At 34.2% G+C, this 14,363-nt stretch overlaps 1 protein-coding gene across 5 annotated transcripts in view; it reads right to left on the bottom strand.

The window, feature by feature from the left end:
• SNX14 (sorting nexin 14) overlaps nt 1–14,363 on the bottom strand; it is a 72,013-nt gene that overhangs the window by 23,154 nt on the left and 34,496 nt on the right. For 3 of the 5 annotated variants that reach the window (XM_077750365.1, XM_077750366.1, XM_077750363.1), the window contains exons 9-17: nt 13,481–13,556; nt 12,429–12,473; nt 12,250–12,330; nt 12,036–12,150; nt 8,650–8,805; nt 8,220–8,344; nt 7,439–7,497; nt 5,376–5,402; nt 2,614–2,746 (exon numbers count right to left, since the gene is read on the bottom strand). In XM_077750365.1, coding sequence (XP_077606491.1) covers nt 2,614–2,746; nt 5,376–5,402; nt 7,439–7,497; nt 8,220–8,344; nt 8,650–8,805; nt 12,036–12,150; nt 12,250–12,330; nt 12,429–12,473; nt 13,481–13,556 — 817 coding nt within the window. The remainder of the gene's footprint in view (nt 1–2,613; nt 2,747–5,375; nt 5,403–7,438; nt 7,498–8,219; nt 8,345–8,649; nt 8,806–12,035; nt 12,151–12,249; nt 12,331–12,428; nt 12,474–13,480; nt 13,557–14,363) is intronic. The other 2 variants (XM_077750367.1, XM_077750368.1) reach the window with 1 other exon arrangement.

Here is a 14,363-nt window from a genome sequence, read left to right as displayed (position 1 = left end):
TACATTCATATATTTATAAGAACTAATGCTATTATAATACTGTATACTGCTTACTGTGCTAACCATATGCTCGGCACTGTTCTAAATGCTTCGTGCATACTACTTATTTAATCCTCACAACACCCTTATGTAAGTTAGATACTATCATCCCCATTTCACATGTGAGGAAACTAAATCACAATAAAATTAAGCAATTTACCCAAGGTCACATAGCAAGGCTATACTGCCACCAAATGATTACATCAAGGTTTCTAAAAGAAAATGTCTTGGGGCGCCTGGGTGGATCCTTCAGTTGAATNTGCAGTGCTCTGTCTCTGTCTCTCTCAAAAATAAATAAACATTTTTTAAAATTATAAATAAAGAAAGAAATAAAAGAAATAAAAGAAAATGTCTTCCAGGTCCCATATTTGAATCACAAAGCACGTTTAGCTGTGGTAGTGAGGGTTTCCCCTAAACTTCCTAAACAAGACAAAGGCAATTCCCCAAGATCCCATAGCTAAAAACTAGCAGAGCACTGGGGAGCCCGGCTGGCTCAGTTGGAAGAATATGCGCCTCTGATCTCAGGGTCATGAGTTGGAGCCCCACACTAGGGGTAGACATTACTTAAATAAATAAATAATCTTAAAAAAAAGAAAGAAAGAAATGAAATGAAATGAAACTAGCACAGTGTTCTCTAAATCCTAAATGGTACTGTCTTGTTCTGGGGCAACAGCCTCTTCACCCCTATCTTTTCTTTTCAGAATACTAGAGATTAGTTTGCTTTCTTTTCCTACTTTCCATTATCACTATCTTTGCTTCCAAATCAAAAATTTTCTTCTTCCTTGGGCCACTACAAAACAGAACTCTCTCACCTTTTTGAGGATTATCCTCCTATTCCTGAAGCAAAAAAAAAGTAAAAAGTACATCTTCCTTAACAAAAATTATGTTTTGAAAAGTTCACAAATGCTTCTGTTGTATTGTTAAGTGGGGACAGAGTGGGATAGCAAACTATATACATGATGTACCCTAATCTATGTGGATGAGAAAGGAAAGGTATTTTTTAAAAAAGAAAATCACCAAAATGTTTACAGAAGTGGTTACTGGGTGGTATGATTATGGGTGATATTTTAAATTTGTTTCCACTTTTCCACAGTATTAAAAAAATTGAGGCTATAATATGCTTAAAATTAAAAAAATATATTTAAAAATCATTTTGAAAAAAGACTGCTTCCTCTGGTCTACTGTCTTTCTTCTACCCACACTTGTAAGAAAAAACAAGGGGCAGGGGCACCTGTGTGGCTCAGTCAGTTAAGCATCTAACTCTTGCTTTCGGCTTAGATCATGATCTCACAGTTTGTGAGATACAGCCCCACGTGGGATTCTCTCTCCCTCGTTATCTGTCCCTCCCCTATTCATGCTCACTCTCTCAAAATAAAACAAACTTTTAAAAAAAGGGTATAAACAGAAAAAAATGTTGTATTTGGATTACCTAAGAAGGAAAAAAAAAGAATTAAATTTTTTTCCATTTAAACTATGAAAAAGCAATGAATCTCCTTAATAATTCATCACTGCAATGGGACAGAGGTCAAAAGGAAGACACATTAAGAAAAAAATGGGTTAATTTACTCCTCTCTTCCCCCATTCCTTCTTCTTGGTCATTGCCAATCCAATTGTTTATTATTCATCCCTATTATATCCAGGTTAGTGAATCGCTTAACGGGAAAGTCTCTGTCTTAATCCTCATTTTATCTCCAGTGCTTAGAGTCATTAATGGGCAAAATAAAGATACAGGAACTCTACTTAATAGACTTGTTAAACAAATAAAAAGCACAAATGAGACAGTATCTGTCTTTACAGAACTAATTGGTATGGAAAACAATAATAAACATATCATTTCAAGTACACTTTATGGTACATGTTTTAACATATGATCTAACAAGGGACACAAAGGAGAGAATGTTCAATTCCACTTGGGGACTCAAGTAAAGGTTTTTAGGGGAGAGGCTGGATTCTGAAAGTTAAGTATGAACTTTCTAGGTACATATAAAGGTAGGGCACTTTAAGGACAGCATGTGCAAAGATCACAGAAATGAAATAGCATGGTGGGTCAATGTACATATAGATCAACTGGGAATCTTATAAAATGCGAACTGATTTAGTAGGTTTAGCATGGAACCAGATATTCTGCATTTACAATAAGCTCCAGGTAACGCTGATGCTTCTGATGTACTAATCTCAGTTTGACCAGCAACGGGTCATGAGCTGGAGCACCACACTGGGGGTAGGACATTTATCAACAGTTCTGTTTGCCTGAACCATAGGCCTTGAAAGAGAGAAGATGAGGATACAAAGTAAAAGCCTAACCAAAGGATGGTAAATTGTTTGACTTTTAGGACTATCTCAGCTCAATAGAAACCATTCTGGCCTTAACAAGTAGTTAACTTCGTGCTCAGGAACTTTACCAATTAGGTTAGCACCATAAAACTATAATAACGAATGAAAAAAATAAGGATTAGAAGTCTGAAATAAGTAAAATAAAGAAGAGGGAAAATATAGAAAGTAAACATATCCAATTTTTTATGCCATTGCAGGTCTGAAGTTATACATACATCAAACTGAAGAATTTTTACTTACAAAGTCATCTTCACCTTCGGCTAACCCATAATTAGGCAACATAGCTCCCTCCATTGTCGTACTTTTGAATACTCCTTTAATTTTGCTACCTATTCTGCTGATTCCAAATGATTCTCCCCTTTTCTGTGTGCTCCTAAATATTAAACAAAAACATATCAAGTACACAGCAAATTATTACAGTGGTCTAGTGTACTGTTAACAATCATTAAAATATGTGTGAAAAGAGTAAACTGAAGGTAGAGCTAACATAACATTTTGGAGTTCTTAGTTATCTAGATCAAGTCTCAATATCTCAGAAGCCAAAAGTGACAGAACACTTAAAGTTTAAATTTGGGGGTATGAATAAAAGGGACAATATTTATCAATAAACATTTGAAATTGGGCACCTGGGTGCTTCAGTCAGTTAAGTGTCATGATGTCATGGTTTCATGAGTTCACGCCACACATCAGGCTCTGCGCTGGCAGCCAGGGCCTGCTTGGAATTCTCTCTCCCCCTCTCTGCCCCTCCCCCACTCATGCTGTCTGTGTCTCTCTCAAAATAACAATAAATTAACATTAAAAAAATTAAAAAATGAACATTTGGAATTTACCTATTTTACTTTAAAGCATTAACTGAACTAGACTGTTTAAAAGATTAGAGCCCCCTAGTGGTACATAGTTCTTACTGCCATACATATTTTGAACTAAATAATGTGAACTAATGTGCTGAGACCAACATTCAAAACAATGTATCCATTTAGATGTATCCACTAAAATAACATAGTAAAACAGAAAAATATATAAAACTATGACCTTCTCAGTCGTTCATTTTTATTTTTTTAAATTTTGTCATTGTCTGTTCATTTTTGAGAGAGAGACAGAGAGGGACAGAGCTCAAACAGAGGAAGGGGAGAGAGAGAGGGAGACACAGAATCAGCAGGCTCCAGGCTGAGCTCTCAGCACAGAGCCCAATTCCAGGCTTGAACTCACAGACCATGAGATCATGACCTGAGCCCAAGTCAGACGTTTAACTGACTGAGCCACTCAGGTGCCCATGGGTACCCCATTTTTAGACAGAAATGAACAATAAAATTCTGTCCTCTATGACTAAAAATTTTTAAGCAAATTTCAACTTTTTATTCCTATAAATACTCAAAAGAGGAATGAAGTACAAAATGCATCTTATCTGACTTCAAAGTAACAAAAAGATAAAATGCCAAAGAGAAGGGTAAGCAATAAACATAAGGACAAAAGCAAATATAGCCTAAGGAAGCAGCTTGCTCTGCCATATATATTAAATGTTGGTTTTGTAATTTTTGGTCAAAAGTGAATTTCTAAAAGCAGAAATAGTTGGAAGACAACAAAAAATAAGCCAAAAAGCAGCAAAACTTTTCTCCATTACAGTCCACTGTCCCATATTTCAACAAATAAAAATGGAACTTTTATTCAATTTAAAACTTATGCTATATAGTGCTGCCTGTACAACTGATACCCAAATAAAAATGACTATTTTAAAATCCAAAAAAGTTTGTTCTGAATGTTTAATTTAATGGATACCTACCTATTTCTACAAGCAAAACTTATTTATTGAAATAATGCTACAATTACAGAAATAAAAACAAGTTGAATCAAGTTTTAAATATATCTAGTACATTAGGGATATGTGCATTTTATACACATCCAAGGAGAAAATCAAACCTATTTTAAAACTGAAAAACTCAAATAATAAGTAATTAGTAGTAAAATGGGTAAACTAGAAGATTATTTTATTTAAACAAGCATACGGTGTTTTTTTAAAAAAAATCTAGGACTGTAAAAAATTCTCTTTGATACAATGTTTCCAAAACCAATTATGAAAATGTTAACAAAGTATTATTAAAATCTCTAGAATCCAAATAAATTATTCTAGTTTCTAGAGCTTAGATTATAAAAAATTGGGCTTTTAAAAATATGAAATACTTTTTAAAGTATCTCATTTTTTATTATCCCAAGAAATATTGTACTTCTTGCTTTGAAAAATAAAGTTCCTTAAACACAAGTAATTCTAAAATTAATTTGGGGGGGGGGCACCTGGATGGTTCAGTTAGCTAAGCATCTGACTCTTGATTTCAGCTCAGGTCCTGATCCCAGAGTTGTGGGACCAAGCCCCCCCATCAGATTCCCTGCTGAGCATGGAGTGTACTTAAGATTCTCTCTCCCTCTGTCTCTCCCCTCCATTCACATTTTCTCTCTCTCTCTCTCAAGTAATTAATAAAGAAATCAGTAATAGTAATTTAATAAAACCAATAAAAAAATGAGTCAATAGCCTTGAATAGGTAGGTACTAACTTTTCATTTTATTCTAAACTGACACTTTTATTTTATGACATATATCATGCTATTTGAAAAAGGCAATATCTAAAATCAGAGATTAATTTTTTTATTTTTTTAAGTTTATTTGCTTTGAGAGAGAGACAGAGAAAGAGAAGAAAGCAGGTGCACACAAGCGAGGGGCAGATAGAGCAGAGAGAGAAGCAGGCCCCACACTGCCAGCACAGAGCCCAGGGTGGGGCTGGAACCACAAAATGTGAGGTAGTGACCCTGAGGAGAAGTCAAGACTCTTGACCGCCTGAGCCACCCAGGCACCCCAGAGGTTAACTTTAAAGGGGTATCTCAAATAGCTGATATAAAGGCAGCAATAATAGCAGTGTTTCCTTTTTCCTTTGTGCTGTACTTTGTTTTGGGTATACTTTCAGAGCTTAGACAATTTATACAGAAAAAAATCACATGCTTCTCGAGACTTACCGAAAATCATCCAAACTTAGGCTACCTCTGCAGTAACAGATAGGTGAAATTATACAAGGAAAGGAGAGAGAGAAAGCCCAGATATTAAACAAGTTTCACTTCAGAACACAAAACAAAATTTAAAAGCTTTAAAAGTTACACAAGTGGAGAGCATTCATCGTTCCAAAGAGAAAGAATTTTTATAACATAATAAAGGAAGAGAGAAAAAACAATGGCTCTTCTGGGGTTTGGGAAGTATGAATTCTAGATCATTAAGAAAAAAAAGTTCTTAATGAGTTTGTCAGGAAATAATTTTGTAGTTTTTGCCTTCATTTAGACATACCATTTGTTTGATATGGTGGAAAGTATGCAGAGACTAAGCCACCAAAAACTTGGCACAGAAGACAAACTCTATGTTTTCCAACATGAAATTCAAGTTTGTATTAGATATAATTATGTACACATAATTATGTGCTTCACACATCTTTAGTTTGAGTTATTTTGAAAAGCAGGTTTTAAGGTAAAAAAACAAAGTTAACAAAAGATCCCTAAATATAGTTGTTTTAAGTTATTCTTTAAGTACAGAAGAAACAGAATAGATCAACATTAATATGCATTAAAATTTTATTTTTAAAATACAATTAAACAGAATGCAGACATAAAATATATGAATAAATATTTTAGATACTTCAAGTCACCTAGCAAATTAGCAATGTTACTCTGAATTTTCAATGAGAGAATGTTAAGTAAATCTTTTACTAATTCAATACAGATAAATGAGTAAGTATCACAGAAGCAGTCTTGACAAAACTGATAGTTAATATTAAAATCAGGTCCATATAAAGAAAAGCATACTTTTAAAGACCATAATCAGTACCCAGAATGAAAAAAACCCATATTTTGTTCCTCTTTACTTTACATTTTAAAGATAACAAAATTATGTAATAGGTTGAAGACAACTAGATGACCTAAAAGTGGCACTGAAAGGTTTCCATCTCTGAATTTATGACTTAGCAATGTGGTAGGCTTGTAAGATCAAAAAACCACTTCCCCTTAGATCATCCTGGAGAGGAGAGTGATTAAGTTAAATATCCTATGGTGACACTCCAAATATCCTATGTCTACAAACAGAAATAAATTACACCTGTTTATCAAATGATACTGGAAAATCTGATGAAAGTTTTAAAAAAGCATTCAAATCAAAGAAGGGATGTTTGGATTGGGTAAAGTATGCTACTTTAAATAATATGGATGGAATTTTTGTTAAGTCAATGTTTCATGATTGCAATATACAAATTCAACAATTAAGAAATTCTAATCTGTTTCTACAAACCTTGGCTATATCAAAAAATGTAATACATTTTCCCCCATGGTTAAGGTTTTCACATTTTTCCTTGTGCTATCTAAAGTACTACTCTAGCTTCTGACCTATCTACTTCTATCTTTGTACCACATCTCCAACTTATTTATATATTTACTAGAGTCTTGCTCAAACTGGAAGGTTTTAAGAGCAATGTATCTATTCTGTGGATTTATACATTTGATGTCTGTGTCAATTTTATACATATAACAATGCAAGGGGAAACCAAAATATTAACTATCCAGTTTATAAATGGATAAAGCGCTCTCTTCTGTTATTTCTTTGGCTTATTAAATGGCACAGAAAGCAAGAAGGGAAAAAAGAAAAAAACCTTCCACAATTGTAATCAGTAAGTAGTCTACTTACTTTTTTCCCTCTCTGAGGGAAAAAACTGTCTAAAACTGAAATGTTACGCACAGATTTCATTTATGCATGTAGTTTCCAGGATCTAATAAAGTAGATGATAAAGGACTAATATGTATTAATTATAATATCAGGAAGGCAATGGTGTGTATATTGTTAAATTTTTCTAGAATAATTTCAGGCATTTTCAGGTTACTATATGCAGTATAACTATGTAATTACTTAATAAAATGTCTTGTCTACTTATGTACCAATGGAACCACACAAAGAAAAACTAATAAAGACAAAGACACTATCACAAGAATGATTAGCATCAACAAGTACAAAAAAACACACCACACAGATGACTTAATATACTTACCTGTTCAATTTTGAATTGCGTGTTGGTGATTCTGCACCTCTTAAAAGTTGCCTGAAATACTTCCAAAAAAATATGATTTATTAAACTATTTTATATTTAAAAATGCTACTTTACCCTACTACTTCCCAGGTTAAAGAAAACAAAATTTAAATCAAATGAAAACAACCATAAGCAAATAGAGTAAGGATTAAAATATTGCAAATGGAGATATTCAAGCCATTTAATCTCCACATGTCTGTAATAATGCATATCAAAGAAGGATGGAGTTTCTGCATCACCACAGCATTACAAAGCCACTCAGGCATGTGGCAAATCAGGGTCATTTGGTCACAGTCATCTACTTTATCGTATATATATATAAATATGGTTTTGGTACTGAGAATTATTTTTACAATGAACGTCTAATCTCCATTAATTTATGTAGTGAAACACAGGATTCATTTTTTTAGTCAATCATGTTTTATTTTTATTTTGCTTTTTGAATCACTCACTACTGATATCAAAGCCACTATTAAATTCTGAAGAAGGAGCACCTGGGTGGCTCAGTTGGTTAAGCATCTGACTTCAGCTCAGGTCATGATCTCATAGTTTGTGAGTTCGAGCCCCGTGTTGGGCTCTGAGCTGACAATTCGGAGCCTGGAACCTGCTTTGGATTCTGTGTCTCCCTCTCTCTGTGTTCCTCCCCTCCTTGCAATCTCTCTCTCTCTCTCTCTTTCTCTCAAAAGTAAAGATTAAAGAAAAATTTTTTTGAAGGAAAATCCTCAAATAAGATTTGACTTACCTCATCACTGTGGCAGAACATAGGTGTAAACACATTCTCCAAGAGAGACAGTACATGTTCATATGCTTCAAAAAGGCATCTCATAGTTTGAAGTTTCACAACATCTATATATGGGCCTTCAGCAACTATTAAAAAAAATTATATTGTAGAAACTATTTATGAATACCATAAATACATTATATAGTAGTTTAAAATGACAGTGAAAGAGAATTCAAACAGTCCTAAAATTATATTTTGCAGAAAATCCACTTATGAGGCACAGAAATCACACTAGGATAAGGAATCAGAACAAGTTCTGGCAAGTATTAGTTACGTGAATTGTGACTAAATTTCTCATCAAAGCTTTTATTTTGTTAGGTGAATACAGAAGAAAACTGACAACATTAAAAATGGTAAAAGGGCTATATTTTCATCAACATCTTTGACTTACTTTTTTGAATCTCTTCTACAATAAAGGGATCAAATCGAATTTTGTCAATACTTTCATCCAAACAATATGTTTTATAAATCTTCTGCAACTCTTCATGAAGAAACAGCATTTCATCATTTGACAACTCTGGTCGCAAAATTCTATCATTGAATTCCTCTAGCAAATTAGGAAAATTGTACGAAAAAATGGATTATTTCAATATAATATAATGTAGTGTAATATAATGTAATGATATAATATAAAATTCCCAGCCTAATAGTAATCAATATTAAAAACAGCAATTACGATCTATTCATTTTAAGCTTTTAAAAAATTTTAATTGGAAATAAAATAACTACCCAGAAGAAAAACTGTTAACCAAATATTTGATATATTAACATAAAATATATAAACACTTACACAGCAATACAAATTTCTAAAATTTAAAATAGCAAAAATTTCTAAAAATTTCTAAAACTTTCATTTAAAGAACATATTTGATTACATTCTTATACCAATGGTCATTAATATTTTGAAATCTAATTCACTAAATAACAGTGAAACTTAAGGCTTTTTAAAGTTCCAGTCAGGGGCGCCTGGGTGGCTCAGTCTGTTAAGCATCCGACTTCGGCTCAGGTCATGATCTCATGGTTCGTGGGTTCGAGCCCCACGTCAGGCTCTGTGCTGACTGCCAGCTCAGAGCCTGGAGCCTGTTTCAGATTCTGTGTCTCCCTCTCTCTCTGACCCTCCCCTGCTCATGCTGTCTCTCTCTCTCTCAGAAATAAATAAAACATTATAAATAAATAAACAAACAAACATTAAAAAAAATTTTTTAGCAAGCATCCTATATAGTCAAAATAATCAAGACTATAGTCTTGGCCAAAAAATAGACACATGGATCAATGGAATAGAAGAGAATCCAGAGACACACATATATGGTCAAATAATTTGACAATTCAAGATGGGGAAGAAATGATTCTTTAGAAAATGGGTGTCAGGGGGGTGCATGGGTAGCTTGGTTGATAAAGTGTCTAATTCTTTTGATTTCAGCTCAGGTCAGGATCTCACAGTTCATGTGATTGAGCCCCACATCAGGCTCCATGCTGATACAGCACAAAACCTGTGTGGGATTCTCTCCCTCCTTCTCTGCCCATCCCTGCTTGTGTGCTCTCTCTCTCTCAAAATAAATAAACTTAATAAAATGGGTATTAGAAAAACTGGATATCCATAACCATATGAGGAAAAAAAATGAACCTCCACCCCTACCTAATACCAATACAAAAGTATTTCAAGATCACAAACCTACATGTACAATATAAAACTATAAAGCATCTAGAGAAGAACAGGCAAATATCACCTTGACTTTGGTTAACAAAGATTTTTTATGGAAGTCTCTGAAAGCACTACCCATAAAATTAAAAACAGATCTACTGAGTTATCATCAAAATTTTAAAATTCCACTCATCAAAAGATACTATTCAGAAAATGAAAAGACAAGTCATAGTCTGGGAAAAATATTCTTAATACTTGTATCTGACAAAAGAGTTGCACCTGGAATATATAAAGAACTCCTATAATTTGGGAGCACCTGGTTGGCTCAGTCAGTTAAGTGTCGAACTCTTGATTTTGGCTCAGGTCATGATCTCAGTTCATGGGATCAAGCTCAATCAGGCTCCATGCTACAGCACAGAGCCTGCTTGAGATTCCCTCTCCCCTCCTCCCCTGGTTCTCTGTCTCTCTCAAAATAAATAAATAAGCTTTAAAAAAAAAAAAAAAAAGAACTCCTAAAACTCAATGACAAGAAAAATAACAATTCAATAAAAAATAGGCAAAAGACTTAAACATTTCCATATACAAAGATATTCAAATGGCCAATAAGTATATGATAAAGTGTTCAACACTACTAATTAAAGAAATACAAATTTAAAGCACAATAAGAGGGGTGTCTAGGTGGCTGTGTTAGTAGAGCATCTGACTTCAGCTCAGGTCATGATCTCACAGCTTGTGGGTTCAAGCCCCATGTCTGGCTCTGTGTTGACAGCTCAGAGTCTGGAGCCTGCTTCGGATTCTGTGTGTGTCTCTCTCTCTGCCCCTCTCCCCCACTCACACTCTGTCTCTCTCTCAAAAATAAAGAAACATTAAAAAAATTTAAAGCACAATAAGATACTATCACACACCCACTAAAATGGCTGAAATTAAAAAGATAAATAGGGGCACCTGGGTGGCTCAGTCGGTTAAGCGTCCGACTGGCTCAGGTCATGATCTCACGGTTCGTGGGTTCAAGCCCCGCATCGGGCTCTGTGCTGACAGCTAGCTCAGAGCCTGGAGCCTGTTTCAGATTCCTTGTCTCCCTCTCTCTCTGACCCTCCCTTGCTCATGCTGTCTCTCTCTCTCAATCTCTCTCAGAAATAAATACATAAATAACATTAAAATTTTTTTTAAAAAAAGATAAATAAATACGACCAAATTTTTGTAAAAACATGGAGCAACCGGGATTCTCAAATATTGCTAGGGAGGATAAAACAGTATAACCACTTTGGAAAACAATTTAGCAATTTCTCATGTAACAAAATATATATCTACCCTGTGACCCAGCAATTCTATTTCCAGTTATTAAACATATGCCCAACAGAAATCCTTATACAAGAACATGCATGGCAATTTTCTTCATAATAGCCCAAAAATTAAAGCAGTCCAGATACCCATCCACAAGAAGAATGAATTTTTAAAAAAGAAAAGAAAAAAAAGAAAACCCACCCTGTGGTGGACTCATATAAAAGAATATCACTTAGCAACAAAAAAGAGCAAAGTATTCCTCTACACAACAACATGGACCAATGTTAAAAAGCATAATCTTGAATCAGTGAAGCCAGGCACGAAAGAGTACACACTATGTACTCCACTTATACCACAAAATGGTACAAGCAAAACTAATCTGTGGGGAAGGGAATGAGAGCTCTGATGGCTCTGGCAGGAGTGGGAGTGGGAGCAGGAGTAGCTTGTCTAGGAAGGACCCCATCTTTCTGGGGTGATGGAAATGTTCTGCATCTTGATAAAGGTGTAAGTCACATAGATGTACAGATCTGTCAAAACTGATCAAACTGTACAATTAAGTTCTAGGAGTTTCACCGTGTGAATTACACCTCAGTTTTTTTAAAGTTATATTTAAAAAAGAAGTCAGCTGATCAAAAGACAGTTGTAGATTATGTTACAATCTGGAAAGGAGTGGACACTTAAGATCTTGACAACTCAAAGGTAAGCTTAGAGTACCTAGTAAAAAAAAATTTAGCACAATGACACACTACAGCATCAGATCTGATCTAAACATTCAAATGTATTTAAAATATATAATAAATACATTAAAGTGTATAAAAATGACTTTGTTAAAGTGCACAGGTAAGCCTCACCCACAGTCAGACATATTTGCAATACATGCACCGCTCCTTCTTGTTTCAGAAAGTTCATAAAACGAAATAAGAGATCTTGCTGCTCTCTGATTTGCTTCAATTCCAACTTCAGCACCTTAATACAATATGAGAGAAGAGTAAGTTAAGGCCATATAAATACATGATAAAATTGTTTGTATCAAAAGTAATATATGTTATTGGTAAACATACTTACAGACGGCTTTTTATTTCTAGGTTCTGCAAACTTCTGCAAGAATGGAACCAAAGGGGAAGGCAGTTCAGTTGCTTTTTCAGGCTTTGAAGAAAGAAAATTAATTAATTCAATAGAAGTGCATGCGATTGGACAGAAATCAAAATTTGATGCAATCTGAATGCTTCTAATATAATACTCACTGGACTGTCATCTATGAAGATGATAAGCAAATGATTCACAGTATCCTAATGGAAAATAATACAAATAGGTCAAAATAATTCCATTACCATCTTCTCCCAAAATTCTCAAAGCTTTTTTCATATTGTGAAAGTTTCTAGAAAAATGAAGAAAAAATGGAATAGTGGCAAAGCATCTGCACACATATAATACAGAAGGACTTTAAAAAATCTGTGATGTAAGGTCTCACTTTTAGGAAAGTGGGCAAAGAAAACTTATTCTGACTTCAGCATTTAAAATGTTTATAAAGGTGTCTGGGTAGCTCAGTTGGTTAAGTGTCTGACTTCATCTCAGGTCATGATCTCACAGTTTGTGAGTTTGAGCCCCATGCCAGGCTCTGTGCTGTCACTGCAGAGCCTACTTCAGATCTTCTGTCTCCCTCTCTATGTCCCCCATCCCCTGCTCACACATGTGCTCACTCGCTCTCTCTCAAAAAATAAACATTAAAAAAAAACTTTAGAACACCTGGCATAATGTAAATACTCTATATATATATAAATAAAATAAGATAAAGTGTTAAAAACGATTCCTATTTCTTCAAAATCCTATTTCTTCAAGTAAGAGGAAGTGAAATGTCCATCAATGTATGAATAAAAGGGAAAATGTGGTATATACCTATAATGGAATATTATTCAACCTTAATAAGGAACAAAATTCCAATATATGCTACAACATGGATAAATCTTGGAGACATTATGCTAAGGGAAATAACACTGTCGCAAACAGACAAATACTTCATGGACCCACTTATATAAGGTACCCAGAATAGTCAAATTCATAGAGGTAGGAAGCACAGTGGTGGTGCCAGGGGCTAGAAGGAAGAATAGAGGATTATTTAATGAGTACAGAGTTTCAGTTTTATAAGATGAAAAGATCCTAGAGATGAGTAGTAGTGATGGTTGCTCATAATGATTGTATTTAATGTCACTGAACTCTACACATAAAAACATTTAAGATGTTAAATTTCATGTTATATGTATTTTATCACAATTTGAAACCATTTTTTAAGCCTTACTGGATCAGCTAGGAAATCCAAAGAAGGAAGGAACACTGAACCAGAGAGGATCTCTCTTAAGAGTAAAGTCAGGGATCTGGAAAAATAAACAATATTGTACATAGTTAGTGATTTATATCAGTTCTTACCTAGGGATCTTGTTAAAATGCAGACTGATTCGATAGATATGCCCTAAGAGGCTGCACTTCTAAAAAGTTCCCAAGTAATATGCATGCTAGTGGTTCATACACCACACTTGGGAGTCATATACTGAATAAAAGAGAGTACTATTTAAGAGAAAACAGCATTTCCTTAACAGAAAGGATTTGCGTGAGCATTAGAAAACACTCCTCTCAGAATATTTAAAATATATTTTTAAATTAAGTTTAAAATTAATAGGTTTTTAACAGGATAATTACTTTGTAACTATAATATTTAAATTAACATTACAGGGGCACCTGGGTGGCTCAGTCGGTTAAGCATCTGACTTCAGCTCAGGTCATGATCTCACAGTTTGTGGGCTCAAGCCCCACATCAGGCTCTCTGCCTTCGACAAGGAACCTGCTTGCTTCAGATCCTCTGCCCCTCTCTCTCAGTGTGCCTCCCTGTCTTGTTCTCTCTCTCAAAATAAATAAACTTTTAAAAATAATAAATAACATTATATATTAATTTGTTTAAAATAAAAATATTTTCATTAAAATATTTAAAATTTTAAAAAAATAATACAAATCTTATGTTATAAAGAAAGTGATACTTAAGGTACATCACTAGGGGGACCTGGCAGACTTAGTTGGTAAAGCAAACAACTCTTGATCTAGGGGTTGTGGGTTCAAGTCAATGTTGGGTGTGGAGATTACTTAAAAATAAAATAAAATAAATAAAATAAAATAAAATATGAAATAAA

This window comes from Crocuta crocuta, unplaced genomic scaffold (genome assembly GCF_008692635.1).
Source record: "Crocuta crocuta isolate KB4526 unplaced genomic scaffold, BGI_CrCroc_1.0 scaffold9, whole genome shotgun sequence".
NCBI lineage: Eukaryota > Metazoa > Chordata > Mammalia > Carnivora > Hyaenidae > Crocuta > Crocuta crocuta.
This window is presented reverse-complemented; position numbering and strand designations above follow the sequence as displayed.